Source organism: Nicotiana attenuata, unplaced genomic scaffold (assembly GCF_001879085.1).
Source record: "Nicotiana attenuata strain UT unplaced genomic scaffold, NIATTr2, whole genome shotgun sequence".
Taxonomy (NCBI): Eukaryota; Viridiplantae; Streptophyta; class Magnoliopsida; order Solanales; family Solanaceae; genus Nicotiana; species Nicotiana attenuata.
The window spans coordinates 612141-628278 of NW_017670393.1; the positions used below are offsets into that span (position 1 = coordinate 612141).

General features: G+C 35.5%; 3 protein-coding genes across 4 annotated transcripts; 1 reads left to right on the plus strand and 2 right to left on the minus strand.

Moving 5' to 3' along the window:
- The first annotated feature begins 764 nt into the window (after window positions 1-764).
- LOC109238781 (cysteine-rich repeat secretory protein 3-like) lies at window positions 765-3330 on the plus strand. The gene is made up of 3 exons (XM_019405258.1): window positions 765-1888; window positions 2599-2712; window positions 3008-3330. Exons 1-3 carry the CDS (start codon window positions 1108-1110, stop codon window positions 3013-3015), a joined length of 903 nt encoding a protein of 300 aa, XP_019260803.1. The 5' UTR covers window positions 765-1107; the 3' UTR covers window positions 3016-3330.
- Window positions 3331-4751: 1421 nt separating this feature from the next.
- LOC109238782 (putative disease resistance protein RGA3) lies at window positions 4752-7956 on the minus strand. The gene is made up of 2 exons (XM_019405260.1): window positions 5289-7956; window positions 4752-5188 (listed from the first exon to the last, which is right to left on the minus strand). The coding sequence occupies exon 1, from the start codon at window positions 7933-7935 to the stop codon at window positions 5779-5781; it is 2157 nt and encodes a 718-aa protein (XP_019260805.1). The 5' UTR covers window positions 7936-7956; the 3' UTR covers window positions 4752-5188; window positions 5289-5778.
- On the minus strand, window positions 7760-9066 carry LOC109238783 (putative disease resistance protein RGA1). Of its 2 annotated transcripts, none has more exons than XM_019405261.1 (2): window positions 8275-9066; window positions 7760-7841 (listed from the first exon to the last, which is right to left on the minus strand). In XM_019405261.1, the coding sequence occupies exons 1-2, from the start codon at window positions 8554-8556 to the stop codon at window positions 7812-7814; spliced, it is 312 nt and encodes a 103-aa protein (XP_019260806.1). In that variant the 5' UTR covers window positions 8557-9066; the 3' UTR covers window positions 7760-7811. The 2 variants fall into 2 exon arrangements, with proteins under 2 accessions (XP_019260806.1, XP_019260807.1); XM_019405262.1 differs by having other exon boundaries at window positions 7804-7889.
- Window positions 9067-16138: the final 7072 nt, after the last annotated feature.

Sequence of the window (16138 nt, forward strand, 5' to 3'; positions counted from 1 at the left end):
AGTGATTTTTTCAGATTTCAAGAATGAATTAATTATTTTTTTCCTACATTGTCCTTGGAGTAAATAGTGTTGGAGTATGTGTTAGGAGTAATTATGTGAGATAGTAAAGGTAATATGATCAATTTCATTGCTAATTAATGCTAAAAGATGAATTTCTTAATCTGTGTAAAAACATCCAAAAAATCACTTATTCTGGACCGGAGGGAGTATCATTTTGTTGTTGTTGTCATTCTCTTCAATAATACTAATTTATTCTGTCTCTAAATAAAAAGTATTTTTTCCCATTTGGCACTGTTAATAAAATATGACTTAGAGGTTAAAATACAGTATCAAATGGTCCTTGTACATACTTCATCTATCTTATTTTACGTGACACACTTATCTTTTTAGTCTATTAAAAAATATTTTTATATTTAAAAAGAATTTAACTATGATCTCTTACTTTATCCTTTCTAAAATAATTTAAATGGGAGCCTTGGATTAACGGTAAAATTATCTCAGTATAGTTTATAGGTCACGGATTCGAGCCATAGAAGCAACCATTAATACTTGTATTAGAAAAGGGTAGGCTGTCTATATTACACCCTTGGAGTGCAACCCTTACTCCGATCATGCACGAATGCGGGATGCTTTGTACACTGAAATGTCTTTTTTCTTAAAATAATCTATAACCATACAAATATCTATCAATTTTTAAATCGTAAATTTCAACAGTATTTCTTTATTTCTTTCTTAAATTTGGAACTTCATCAAACACAGTCACATAAAAAGAACTGAGAGTATACATGTGTACTAGTAGAGATACAGATACCCTTTTTTTCTCAGCTCTGCACATCCAAAGATAGACAGGAGAGTAGGCCATCTAAAAAGAAAGTGAATCCCAAACACCACTACAAAAACCAAGACTCTTTTTTTCCAGAAAAAAAGAAAAACAGATTTCAAGAACAAATAATAGAATCTCATCTCAGCCCTTCATATCCCTTCCTGATATCTCAAGCAAAAACAAAAAAAACCCTTCAAGCTGAAATCTTTTCTCTCAATATCTTCTTCAAAAGAGCAAAAAAAAAAAAAATAACCATGTTATAATATTTCAAGAATCTCCCACAAATGGGCTTACACAAAAAACCCTTTTGTATTTTCACTCTTTTCTTGGTCATTCTTGCAATTTTCAAGCTCATTCCACTAACTGAATCTGCATCTGAAAACACTAATTTAGTATACAAAGGCTGTGCAAAACAAGCATTATCAGATCCATCTGGTGTTTACTCACAAGCACTTTCAACTCTTTTTGGCTCACTAGTTTCACAATCTTCAAAGTCAAATTTTTACAAAACTACTACAGGCAGTAGTCAAACAACAATAACTGGTCTTTTCCAATGTAGAGGTGACCTTTCAAATGTTGAGTGTTATAACTGTGTTAGTGGTTTGCCAATACTAATAGACAAACTTTGTGGCACTCCTGTTGCAGCAAGAATTCAGCTTTTAGGCTGTTATATGCTATATGAGGTTTCTGGTTTTCCTCAAATATCAGGAATGGAAATGTTGTATAAAACTTGTAGTGGTAAAAATGCTCAAGGGAGTGGATTTGAAGAGAAAAGAGACACTGCTTTTTCTTCATTGGAAAATGGGATGGCTAGTGCTACCAATGGATTTTACACAACTAGTTATGAGTCTGTTTATGTTGTAGGACAATGTGAAGGGGATGTAGGCTCATCTGATTGTGTTGAGTGTGTTAAAAGTGCTGTCCAAAAAACTCAAGTTGAATGTGGTAGCTCAGTTTCTGGTCAAATTTTCCTACACAAGTGCTTTGTTAGTTTTAGTTATTATCCAAATGGGGCTCCTAAAAAATCATCTTCTTCTTCATATTGGTCTCCATCTCCTTCTTCAGGTATTTTCTTGAATTATTTGATTTCTTGAATTTGTTCATTCAATTAGATTGACAATGTAGGGAAGCCTTAGAACAATGGTCAATTTGTTTCCGTGTGACCTATAGGTCACAGGTTCGAGCCATGCAATTAGCCACATGTTAGGCTTCCTGCATCATACCTCTTGAGGTGCGGTCCTTGTTAAGACCTTGCATGAACGCGGAATACTTTGTACACCAGACTGTCTGTTTTAATTAGATTGACAATGGTTTCTGGTTTTTGCAAGTTCTATAACATCCTAATCAAGATTTGTCTTTCTTGGACTTTTGAGCTGTCTAAAACAAGGGCAGCCTGTTGCATTAATCTCCCACTATGCGCGGGGTTCGAGTAATGCTTGAACCACAAGGGTCTATATCATATGCAGCCCTATTCAGCATTTTTGCAAGAGGCTATTTTGATGGCTGGAACCCACAATCTGTTGATCACGAGGCAACAACTTTACCAGTTACAATAAGGCTCACTTCAAGGACTTTTTGAGCTGTCTACCTCATTAAATTAGTTTGTACATATTATTAAAAAAGACTCTTAGAATAAATAAAGGGACCATGTAAAATTGATTTAATAATATGTCACTGTTAACAAGATGTTTGTCTACCTTAGATTTGTGTGCTATCACTTACAGATTTGTTATCAATATTTTTATAGTAATGAGAGTTGTGTTCAATGAATGTAGGGACAGGCCAAAACACAGGTAAGACAGTGGCTATAATACTAGGAGGAGCAGCAGGAGTTGGTTTTCTAGTCATTTGTTTGCTGTTTGCTAGGAACTTAACGAAGAAACATGATGGTAAGTACTTAGACTTAAAGTGTGTTTGGTATGAAAAAAATATTTTTTGGAATTCAAAAAATTTTTTTTCTCACTTTCCAAAATATAGAAACTATTTCAAGAAAGTTGTTTTCCCATTTTAATGAAAATATTTTTTGGTATTTGGTCGCTGGAAAAAGACATATTTTTCGGAGAATGTTTTCTGTCATACCAAACACACCCTAGTGATAGTTAATTCTTTACTAATTCTTTACTATGGTTTTAAATATTGCCACTTGCTTATGTTGGTATATTATGATTTAAATATTTGCTGCAGATTATTGAAGGGATCGGCTGTTGTATTATAAAGGCTGGCAAAAGCTATTTCTGAGGTGGATTCTTTCCTTGATTAGATTTTCTTCCTAGAAGAAAAAGAATTTTTCTTTTGTGGAAAAAAAAAAGTGAGTGATTTTATGAGCTGTAATTCTTGGAATTATTATTAGGTTAAAGAGAAAAAACAAAAAACCATTGAGCAGAGAGTATTTTTGGGGTGATGAAACTGAGATGAATGGGACATAAATTTTTGGTGAAATGATGTAACAATACTATGTTTTGTCAACTGTGAAAAAGATTATTAATGGTTTTGGCCTTTTTCTCCAATTGCCATGTGCCTTGTTGTCTTTTTTTCTCTTTGTCTAGAATAGTGGTTCACCATTTTCTTTTAAAGTTTTATGCTTTTCAGAAAGTTCTCTCTCTGTATTTCTACTTATTTAATGCATGAATTAAAAATTAATATATGTACTTGGGTCAATATCCAAGAATAACATTGTGGTTTTGGCATCTTCAGCAGTTCACTGAAAATGTTTTACCTCAAACTTTATATGGTGAAGGACAGAAATGGAGATGGCAGGGAAGTTTAGTAGGACATAAAAAATCAGAATTTTTGAAAAAAAAGTAATATTTGTAGTTAAGTTGAAAAATGGTATTTGGAAACTGAAATTATGTTTGTACATGTATTTTACTTGAAAAAATGTTACAGTTTTGTTAATGGGGAAAAAAAATTTCTTAAATTTTTTAAAAAGTGATTTATTTTGAAAAATTCATCTTCGAATTTTTTGTCAAAAACTTACAAAATTTTATGGACAAATACAATTTTGAAAAAAAATAATTCGAAAGCGGAGAAGGTAAGTATTTAGAGTTAATGGACAAACGGGTCTTTAGAATTAATTTTACTTAAGAAGGTAAGTATTGGAAGAATGGAATAATTCATTTGGTGCTAATGGAGATGATATATTGAGGGGATTTATGATTTAAACTTTATGAATTCGAGTCTGAGATTCTGCCATAACTCATTTGATTTTCTGGGCTCGAAATCAATTATGTGTACTTCTTTTAATATATTTTTTAAAGAGACTGTGATTAGTTACTTGCTGATTTTCACATGTCTAGTAAACCAAGGCTAGAAGGTCGGGAATTCCCGACCCTTATGATCGACTAACCCATGTGCAAGCGCCGTTCACATTGAATTTCCGAGAAGCGTTCCATGCATTTTGAAAATTCAGATACCTGGAAAAGGTTATGCAGTTTTTGTTTGGACTTCTAAACTTCAAAATCACCACACTTTTCATTATTGATCTTCAACTATTGATGTCACCCCTTTTTCAGTATACCGTCACAATAAAAGAATCTTCTTTTTCCCAGAACTGAGCTATCCTTTTCTTGTTTATGACTTCTTTATGTACCTTTCTCAGATTCTGAACAACATAAAACTTCTCATATGGAGTTGGAATCACTAGAATCTAGATGGGGTTTCGGTTTAGATTTATGTATTAGCTATGCCTTAATAGTATGCAAGGTTTTAGTTGGGGGAAAGAAGAGTTGAGGCAATGTGACTAAAAGAGAGATCTGAATTTAGTCACCAAATTTTTACCCAACAACAATAACAACAACAACCCAGTGAAATCCCAAAGTGGGGTCTGGGGAGGTTAGTGTGTACGCAGACCTTACCCCTACTCCGGAGGAGTAGAGAGGCTATTTCCGATAGACCCCGGCACAAGAAGATGGAACGAGACAGTGTAGCATTAACAGCAAAAGAGAAATTTTTACCCAATAAACTGAAAATTGTCTCAAGTCTCAGCTCATCATGGAAGTAAAAACTAACATATATGAAGAAAACAGCCAAAAAAAAAAAAGAAAAGAAAAAGAAATTAAAGTGTAATAAAGCAGTGTCCACTGTCCACTTTACTTCAAGGGCTAACACAATCAAGAATCATGGAAATTGAATCCCCAGAGTAGTAATTCTGCAGAATTGGCCACTTCTTAAGTGACTAAAATCTCTCAAGAACAGAGTGGAAACTCCAACTTCCTTCCTTAAACTCATGTTTTTCACTTTTCACCAACCAATTCATTTTTCGGGTTCGAACCTTTTGAGAAAATGGTGTTCAGCACCTTGACCTTCACCCGCCTTTTTGCGCAAACTCATGCTTACCTATCCTTCTATCCATACATTGCTTCAAGCCTTCAACAACACAATACAGTACAATGTTACATACAGTACAAAACAACACATTATGAGACAACGAGAAAAATCAACCCAAACGCAGTAAAAAGATAATTACCTCAACTTGCAGCCGGTTACCAAGCCTCTTCTTTTATGTCAACTCTTAGGATGTGAGCAATCTTAGGCCAGTCCTCTCCTACTTCCTTCTCGCATCTTTGCTTCAGACTTGATGAACATCTTGTAACAATTAGCACTTGCAACGCTGCGAGAGATCGCATGCCTTCTGGAAAGGATGTCAACATAGGTGAAACATCAATTTCCAATCGATTAAGGGCAATGAGGTCGCCTATCCATTCAGGTATTGTTGTGAAGTTAGGACATCCCGAATCACTATAGACTTCAAAGTACCCGAGAAATGTTGGAGCCAAACTGGAAGCGACATTAGCTTGTCAAGCATGTTAACACTGAAAGATAAATTCCCTGGGACATCAAATTGCATTGCCTCTTCGTTCGACAAATCAAGCAGAGGGCAATTCTCTATGCATAAAAACTCAAGGGAAGTGAGATGAGTTAGACATCTGGATAGAGAGACCAGATTTCTGCAGTTACTAATAAACAAGGATTGGAGCGAAGTGAGACACTTGAACGAATCCTCTGGCATAGATAGAAAATAGACTCAAGCTATTTACATTGAGAAGAGGAGAAGGATGAGGAGGTGGGCAAAGAATTTGCTTCAATATCTTCTCGCTTATTATCCCCAAATAAAGTTGTTTTAGGGAAGGGAAGTAGCACTCATATGTAGGAGAATTTGATGGTAGCATGAATTTATCATCATCACCTTCTATGCTCTCCACGACGCCAAGATTCCATTGGAGTACAAGATCTTCGAGAGAAGGCAGTCGCCATAATGGTGGGAGCTTTTGGCATTTATGACAATCTCTGATATTTAGATAAACAAGCTTGGGTAACAAAAGGCCAAGATTATCAACCATCAACCAACTTGGGAACCTTGATCCACTATAATTTTCTATTTGCAAGCTTTCAATGTTTTGGTGCGGCTGCAGGGCCTCCAACATTATCAGATCAGCTCCAGTATCATCCTCTTGATTTCCAAATTCGAACTCTACGAACAGCTTCTGAAGATGTTTTATTCTTTTCACTACATCGGTAGGTATTCTTTCTCCAATTGCACAGGCTCGTCCCATGAACTTAATGTGTAATCTATTTCTGAGATCAGCAAGGCTCTTTAATTCATCCAACTTGTCACTTGCCAAACCAGATATACAACTTTCTTTGCCTACAACAAAACTTGTCAATGTCCGTAGAGATGTCAATTGGCCAATTCCAGGTGGCATATCTTCCAATGAACCGCAACCATCAAAATCCAGATGCGTGACACTTGCCAACTGCCAAAGTCCTGGTGGAATATGGGTTAATGATTGGCACCACGAACATATCAAACTTCGAAGACTCACCAATCTCCATATATCTCTTGGCAATTTTTTGAGTTTAATGCAATTAACCAACTTTAAAACTTGTAGATTATGCAGCTTCGTGATGGAATTTGGTAAAGTAACAATGCTTCTAGAGGAAATAGCAAGATATCTTAGATGCTTCAGTGCACCTAAAGATTGAGGCAAAATTTTTATCTGCAGGTGACATAGATGCAGAACGCGTAAACATTCAAAACTTGCAAGCATTCTCTCTAACGTTGAATTGCTCATAACACTGTATGGAGACCCATTTAGGTAAATAAATGTCCGCAACTTCATATGCTTCGCATAGAAGGGTTCGGGAAATGCCAATGAACCATTAATCTGGAATAAACAAGAAGCATGGAGCGCTTGTTCTGGGACAATCTCTGTATCTTCTGTTTTAGTGATACAGAAGAACTCCCTATCCGCAACTTCTTTCGCAAGATCATGAATAAGATCGTGCATTTTGTAAAATTGCGGAAATGATTTTTCTTCAGTTTCTTGAAAGAATGACCTTCTTAACAAATCCACAAAATATGAATTTGCAACGTCCTCCACATTGTCTCTGTTGCTAGTAGTTGATTGAATAAAGCCTTGAGCGATCCACATATCAATCAAATCAACTCTGTCAATTCGGAAATCCTTTGGAAAGAGGGAACAATATGCGAAGCATATCTTTAGATGGTGAGGAAGGTGATTATAGCTCAATCTCAAAATGGCCATGACACTGTCGCCTCCTCGTGTGATACTTGACAAATCTTGATTCTTGAAATATATCCACTCATCCTCCGTTCTTTTTAGGCGTAGTAGGCTTCCTATTGACCTTATTGCAAGAGGAACTCCTCCACACTTTTTCAAAATTTCCTTTCCTATTTCCACCAAACTCGAATTTTCACTCTCTTTGGCACATTCAAACGCCATTTTTTCAAACAATGCCCATGCCTCTTCTTTTGAGAGGTCCCCTAATTTATGTTGGCGAACGCTACCTGAAACTTCCGCAACTACAACTGAACGAGTAGTTACTAAAATCTTACTTCCCTTGGCTCCACCGATCAACATATTTTTCAATCTCGACCATTTCAAGGCATCTTCGTTCCACACATCATCGAGCACCAGTAGGTATTTCTTCCCATCAAGCATTTCTCGAAGCTGGTTTTGCACAGCATCTAGTTGAAGGTAATTAGCCTTCTCCCCTCCTGCAGATTCGACGATTTTTTCTGCAATCACTTTCACTTCAAAAACATCTGAAACACAAACCCACAATCTTTTATCAAATCTTTCCTGAACCATTTCACTATTATACACCGATTGCGTGAGAGTGGTCTTTCCTAGTCCACCAAGGCCAACTATTCATATAACCGCAACATTCTCATTTACCTCAGAATTCATAAGAAAATCGAGAATTTTCGTTCTATCATCATTCCTTCCAATGACTTCTCCATCGGGCACAAATGAATAAGTCTCTCTATCCAAATTAGACTCAAGAAGCAAAGGTTGCCTCTTTTCAATAAGGTTTAAGTAGGCCTTACCTTTTGCAATTACATCTAGTTTTTCTCGAATGGCCTTGAGACGCTTACTTATCTTAACATTATAAAGCACAGGATTTGACTTTGAGAAGAAGATGCTTACCTTACTCACCAATTTTCGATGTGTCACTTCAGTAGCAAAGTCATCCAAGAGATCATCAGCCTCAAAGAAAACTGTTTTAAGTTTCCTTATCCAATCCCTCACCTCATGGCTACTCTGCTGCTGCTCCTCCGCGTCAATTAGTACAGCTTGGATTGAAGAAACTGTACCAGAAAGCTTGCTAAGTTCATCGCTTAGTCCACAAATTGATCCTACTTCTTGGGCTGCAAGAGAACCCAAGTTTTTCAAGATTTCAGCAGCAAGCCCGTAAAGAATTTCAGCCATGATGAGAAAGTAATATGATTTGAAGATCAACAACCTTTTTGTTGCAAAATGTGAGTCTTTAGTATTAGAAGTAGCCTTTACCTAACACATTTTATTAAAGAATGGATGAAGACCTTGACTTGGACCCCAACAATCATTGAACTCTAACAATAATTAGATCTTCTTTTATTATTAGTGTAAACCTGTTGTAGCACATAACTTGCTTCGTTTTCTAAGTTAGTAAGTTGGTACTAATATGTAACTTCTTACTGACAATTCCGTGTAAATTTCTCTTTAATAGGTGAACCTATCGTGAGGTGGTTAACTCCATGTACCAATTGATATCGTAACAAGCGAAGCTAAGATTTGAAGTTTATAGGTTAGTGAATATATCAAACACTGTTGGGTTTTTTAAAAGATGGGCAGTAAAAAAAGATTAAAAATATTGATTGAAAATGTCTCTCAATAATTTTATTAAGCATAAAAAGGCTTTAAATAGCCAAATTGGAACAAAAAGTCCAAATAATTTAAAATTCAAAAAACCTAAAATATCTCAACTAACTTGAAATTTAAAATTGAAATTCATCCTTAAACTAACCAACTTATTATCCTAAAAATGTTATTACAGCAGTTGAAAGCAACAAAATTTCAACAAACACATAGCTCGTTTAAGTTAGAGTGAATAGCATTTAAGGATTAATAGACAAACTTAGATAGAAACCAAATTAAAACTATACATTTCACCCCCACAAGCATCAAGGTGGTGGAAATTAATTGAAAAGCTGCAAAGCTATCTCAGCTCATCACAAAATCAAAAATTTAAAAGAGAAATAAAGATAACAGCAAAAAAAAAAAATCAAAGAAATTGAAGCTTCAGAGTAGCAATTCAACTTTTTAAGTGACTCAAATTTCCTTACAACAGAGTGGGAACTCCAATTTCTTTTCTTAATCTCATGGTTTTCACCAATTAATTCAGTTTTTGGATTCGACCCTTTTGAGAAAATGGGTTCAGCACCTTGACTTTGACCCACCTTGTTCTGCAACTTTGCAAATTCACTTGTCCAAATATCTATCAGACCAGACATATCTCTGCACTTTGCTTTATGTAGATGTTATATGTGTTTGTTTTCTTTTTGATGTTTTAGTTGGGGGAAGAAGAGTTCGAGGAAATGATCAAAAGAGAGATCTGAATTTAGTCACAAAACTAGTTAATTTATTTAGCAAGAAATATTAAAATATGCATGAATTATTACGGGATAATGCATACCCCAACCTATAATTCATTTACCAACTACACACCTTTTCTTTTCGGGTGTCCTATTACCCTGAAGTTATTTTTACCATAATTGATTTAACATTATATGCTCAATTAAACCCGACCCCCATCTATAAGACTTTCGGTGTATACACGTGCTAATGGGTCCCACCCAATTCCCTTTTATTTTATCAGATCCCTTTTATTCTAAATTAAATTAAACCCGACCCTATTTCAATATTTCCTTTCACATAGCATATATTACAATGAAGTTACATACCACAATGACAAAAAAGAGAGTTGTTACAACCTTAACCAAACACTTCTAGATAATTGCTAACTCACAAAACAACTACTACTGCAGCAAAACTGCTATTGCGGCTTCATTTGATCACTCTCCAAGTTGCCTACTTGGATTAGGCAGTAATCAACGCATAACAACAAAGACAAAAAACACAATACACAAAATGAACTTCCTATTAGGCCAACACCAGGTCCTTTTCTTTTTCTCTTTTGCCCTTTTTCATCGTGAGTCACAACCAAATTAATATTGGCATTTTTTAGACTTTCAAGCTCAACCAACTGCATCTTGAGGCTTTTATAATGTGCCAATTCTTATTCCATCTCTTTAATTTTGTAGAACAATCTTGGAAGAATAAACTTCGATCTTTCGTCAACTTCATTGTCCCTCCATTGAAAAAATTTACAACTCTTGGCCTGAAATTTTTATAAATTGGAATCTATTTAATGACAATACACGAAGTTAATCAACCACAATAGACGGGTTAGAAATGAACACATACACCATAGTAGAGGCAAGACCAAAATCTTCGACCAGGATTACGCTTCGACTAAGAAGTCTGCATTTGCAACAAAATTCCATGTTTGCATCGCACTTCAACATTGAACATTGGGTCTTCATTGTCCGTACATAATCTATTCAAGTTGGTATTTGTCATTTCATAACCCTAATTCCTAAAATATAAAAATTGGGGAAGAAATTTCAAACCCTAACATAAAGATTATGAAATGAATTGACTAAAGATTAGTAATTTCTACTCTATTGATTGAAACTCACCTCAATTTCAGCAGCAGCAGCAGCAAAATTTCTTCAACAATGGTAGATAGCCTTTAAGTTTAGAAAGAGTAAAAAGATAATGGGTTCAATTAAAATAGCTAAGTTTAACGTTTGGGACCCTTTTTTATGGCTTATTTGGCATTACACGTAGCGATTGAATAGCAGACGGGCCTTTTAAAATTAGTCCTCACGCGCTTGGAAGAGGTGTAATCACGGTCGGGTTTAATTGAGCATATAATATTAAATCAATTATGGTAAAAATAAGTTCGAGGGGGGGAGGGAGAGGGGGGGGGGGGGTAGGAGGGAGGGTGATAACACAAAGGTTGGGAGATCCAAGAACTTAAAGAAAATAAGTTGATTAAATACGGAAGCAGTAAAAAAATGCAAGCGGATTAAGAAAAGCAAGAAAAATAAACTAGATATGTCGAAATTCAAGGAAAGGTCCAAGAACCCCGAGATTATGTTAATCTAGATTTTGACAAGATCCTAATGACAACAAGTTGGTTATGAAATCAATTGCCTTCACTAGAGATAAGCTAATCAAGAACTAGATTCGGATCTTGACTTCTAGTTTGAATAACTTACGACAACAACTAGTAAAAAAAACTAGTCGCCTTCGAAGAATATCAAAAGAAACCAAAGATATCACAAGAAAGAAAATTATCTTACTACCTTGAGCTATGAACTAGTTAGGGTTGCAAGATAAATCTCAAAGTAAAGTTCACAAAGGTTCAAAAGAACTCACAATAATAATATTAATCTTCAATGTCCTTCTACAATGGAAGACAAGCACCCCTTTATATAGTAGTAAAGAAAGAGCTAGTCAATACTTCAATAAATGAGAATTATATTCCCTAGAAGCATAGAAGACTACCCACACTAAGACCAATGCAGTCAACATACACCTAGACCAATGCAAGTCAACATAGATTCAAACAATTATTAAATATATATTCTAGAAACTATTTTTGGGCTTATTTGGGCTGCTGAAAATTCCTCTCTTTTGGGGCATATTTGGGCCTCATTCCATCTCCTCTTGGACTTTAATTTGGGCCTCCAAATAGTTGTAAGACTTGGCCCAAAGAACCTCCTTGTGCTGGAGCTCTTCCTCTATTATAAGATACTTTTTAATTGCCAATTGAAGCCCATTAAGCTTGTCTTGAAATTTCTTTGTTTGAGACCTTGTCATGGGCCTTCTAGAAGCTTCCAAAGCTTCATCCTTCTCCTTTAATGATGTTGAGCTGCCATGGATGCTATCATTCCCCTCTTCTTGAAGAGAATTCGTTCTCGAATTCGAGCCTGCATCAAACAAGGAAAGATCAGAAACATTGAAGGTAGCACTAACTTGATATTCACTAGGAAGGTCAAGTTAGTAAGCATTGTCTCCAATCCTTTCAAGGACTTCAAATGGCTCATCTCCTCTTGGATCTAATTTGGATCTTCATTTGGCAGGAAATCTTTCCTTCCTAAAACGAACCCAAACTAAATCTCCAGGCTTAAAAATAACAGATTTTCGCCCCTTATTTTTTCTTAAGGCAGTTTGTTCATTCTTCCGTTCAATTGCAAGCCTTGTATGTTCATGAATCTTCTTCATCATTTCAGCCTTATTCCTACCATCAAGATTAACAATGTCATTAGTAGGCAAATGCAACAAATCAAGGGGAGTGAGGGGATTAAATCCATAAACAACTTCAAAAGGAGACTTACCAGTAGAAGAGTGGATAGTTCTATTATAGGCAAACTCTACCATGGGCAAATGTTCTTCCCAAGAAGTTAATTTTCCTTTTAAAACAACTCTCAACATATTCCCTAAGGTCCTATTAACTACTTCAGTTTGCCCATCAGTTTGTGGGTGACAAGATGTAGAAAATAGCAATTTAGTTCCCAACTTCGCCCAAAGAACTCTCCAAAAGTGACTTAAAAATTTAGCATCCCTATCACTAACGATAGTTTTAGGTATGCCATGTAATTTAACCACTTCCTTCACAAATAAATCAGCTACATGTAACGCATCATTAGTCTTCAAGCATGGAATAAAACGAGCCATTTTTGAAAACCTATCTACCACCACAAATATACTATCCTTACCATACTTAGTTCTAGGAAGTCCTAACACAAAATCCATAGAAATATCAATCCAAGGAGAAGTAGGGACAGGTAAAGGAGTATAAAGACCATGTGGTAACACTTTTGATTTGGCTTGTTTACATTCAAGATATTGAGAGCACACTTTTTCAACATCCTTTCGCATGCCAGGCCAAAAAAATGTTCAGCAAGTATATCCAAAGTTTTGGGCACTCCAAAGTGTCCCATGAGTCCACCACAATGTGCTTCCCTAACAAACAATTCACGCAAAGAGCAATTAGGAATACACAATTTATTTTCCTTAAAAAGGAACCCATCTTGAAGATTGAACCTCTCATAAGGACCCAACTTACATTCGGCAAAAGCCTTGCCAAAATCAGAATCATTAGAATAAAGCTCCTTGATTTGATCAAAACCCATCAATTTAGAAGTAAGAGAAGAAACCAAGACATACCTTCTTGAAAGTGCATCAGCAACCACATTCTCTTTTCCTTGCTTGTAAGCAATCACATATGAAAAAGTTTCAATGAATTCAACCCATTTTGCATGACGACGATTAAGCTTACCTTGGCTTTTCAAATATCTCAAGGATTTATGATCAGTCTTAACCACAAACTCTCCTGGCCATAAATAATGTTGCCATGTAGCTAAAGCCCTTACCAAAGCATATAACTCTTTGTCATAAGTTGAGTAGTTCAGTATAGCTCCACTCAGCTTTTCACTAAAGTATGCAATGGGCTTCGAGTCTTGCATTAAAACAGCACCTATTCCTTTTCCAGAGGCATCACATTCAACCTCAAAAGATTTAGAAAAATCGGGTAATTGCAAAAGAGGAGCACGAGGCTAAACAATATTTCTTTCTAAATTAAAAGCTCATCTTGTTCTTTTCCCCATTAAAAACCTTTCTTCTTAACAACTTCAGTTAAAGGAGCAACAATGCTGCTAAAAATCTCTAACGAATTCCTATAAAAACTAGCAAAGCCATAATACTCCTAACTTCAGTTGCACCGTGTTAGGTTTAGGCATCTTTGATGCCTGATTTTCTTTCATCAAATTCAACTCCCTTAGAACTAACCACAAAACCCAAGAATACCAACGATCCACACAAAAAGTACATTTATTAAGATTAGCAAACAAGCGTTGCTTTCTAAGAACTTCAAAAACTTGTTTTAAGTGTTCCACACGCTCATCTGGATTTTTAGAATAAATCAAGATATCATCAAAATAAACCACCACAAATTTCCATGAAAATCCTTAAAAATATGATTCATCAATCTATGATGTGGCTGGTGCATTAGTCAGCGAACAGCATAACTAACACTCATATTGCCCATATTTGGTCTTAAAAGCAGTTTTCCATTCATCTCCAGGATTCATTCGATTTTGATGGTAACCATTTTTTAGATCAATTTTAGAAAAGATTTTGGATCCATGCAATTGATCCACACATTCATCAAGACGAGATAGAGATGGATACTTTACCTTTTCTTGTTGATTGCTCTAAATCACGCACATCCTCCAAGTTCCATCCTTTTTTGGGTACTAATAGACGGAACGGAGCAAGGCTCATCTCTCTCTCACAAAACTTCTAAAGAACTCTCAACTTGCCTTTGAAGCTCTTTTGTCTCTTCGGGATTACTCCTATAAGTAGCTATTTGAATTTTGTGCTCCAGCACAAGTCATTTGGTGCCATAATGGCACGAATAAGAGGTGGTAGACCTGTTAGATTCTCGGGGAAGATATCGATCAAATCCTACAACAGAGAAGAAAACCTACTGCAAAGAAAAGTTATGACGTAGAATTAATCAAAACTCTTTGTAAGTAAGTAGTATGATGGGTGGCCTCTTTTCTTGCTTAAACACTCCATTGGCTTTTGTGTACAAACTCTCCTTTTTCTTTTCCTTTTCTTTTCGCGTCCCCAATACTTTCTGTTTATCACTCAAACACTCTTTTACCATTGCTCACGTGCTGGTCCTCTCTCTCTCTTTGCATGCTCTTTTTTTCTACTCTTGCCTTCTCTTTCTTTTTCCCAAGCTCATTTTTTTCCTCCTATTGTTTTCCCATTATTTTCTCATTCTTTTGATCCTCAAACACTTGAGAAGTGATTAATAGGGTCAAGATATAAGCTTTCATTGCATTAAGCGAAAGAATATCTATTCTGTCTTCCATTTCATGAAAAAATTCTCTTAATCATTATTGCCACGAAGCGACCTAATAAGATGGTGTAAAGTCTTGCAAGAACACATCATAAAGAACATGATCCACATACCTACAACATTGAATGAAATCCTGCATTGTTTGTTGATTTCAGTTTACACTATCATTCAAACAATTGGAAGTCTATAGAGCTGTAGGGTGTATTCATGCATCCAGCTCAACATATGTTCCCAAGTGTGAACTCCACCACATTAAAACTACTACTAATCCATATCATAGAACAAGTTTTTCCTTTTTCCACCTAGTTAAATAATTATTTTTCTCTTTTCTGCACTATATTGATTCCTAAATTAATTCATAATCCTTCTCTAACTACCCCAACCCCAAAACCATCGTGAATAAGACACTATACAATCTTCACATCTAAAAACACCTTCTCTTCTTCTCTTCCTCATTTTTCTCCCTCATATTCTCCAGTCTATAAGTTCTCTTAATTAACCCCAAACCAAACCTATATTAGGAGTTTACATCATCTTCATCTATACTCCTGCTCTTCCTTCTCACTTTTTTCACTCTCATATCCTCCATCTTCTCTAAAGAAATATTTCTATCAATTTGGACATGCATGCATCATATGCCTCTCATGATATTTGTGACATTGAATGGAACTAGATGGTTTAGAGATTCTAGAATGATAAGCTTACCTCCCTATTTTCATACAACTTTATACTTTTTCCTTATCTTCTTAAGGGTCTAGAAATCGACTGTTTATTTGCCATGTTTTGGAATTGGTGTTTGGCGACTTCTCCATGAAAGCAGCTTGCTGCTTCTTTTATTTTGCTTTTCTATTTTAGTACAAGCCAAGATCTATTAATTCTCTATAGTTAAATATATTTATCTCTACTACATCAGCTATTTTATTATAACATTAAGAAATTAGCATAGTGCCCTTCTTCTTTCCATACTATAGCTTGATATAGCCATATCCAATAGTTTTAAAAAGTATTCATCATAACAGTTATGGTTCT

Bases quoted from the DNA above. Each gene is read 5' to 3' on its own strand.
- LOC109238781 (XM_019405258.1), top strand. From the start codon at position 1,108: ATGGGCTTACACAAAAAACCCTTTTGTATTTTCACTCTTTTCTTGGTC. The intron at 1,889-2,598 runs GTATTTTCTTGA...CAATGAATGTAG, and splicing joins GTCTCCATCTCCTTCTTCAG to GGACAGGCCAAAACACAGGT.
- LOC109238782 (XM_019405260.1), bottom strand. From the start codon at position 7,935: ATGGTTCAGGAAAGATTTGATAAAAGATTGTGGGTTTGTGTTTCAGAT.
- LOC109238783 (XM_019405261.1), bottom strand. From the start codon at position 8,556: ATGGCTGAAATTCTTTACGGGCTTGCTGCTGAAATCTTGAAAAACTTG. The intron at 7,842-8,274 runs GTAAGCATCTTC...TCGAATCTGCAG, and splicing joins ATCGAAAATTGGTGAGTAAG to GAGGGGAGAAGGCTAATTAC.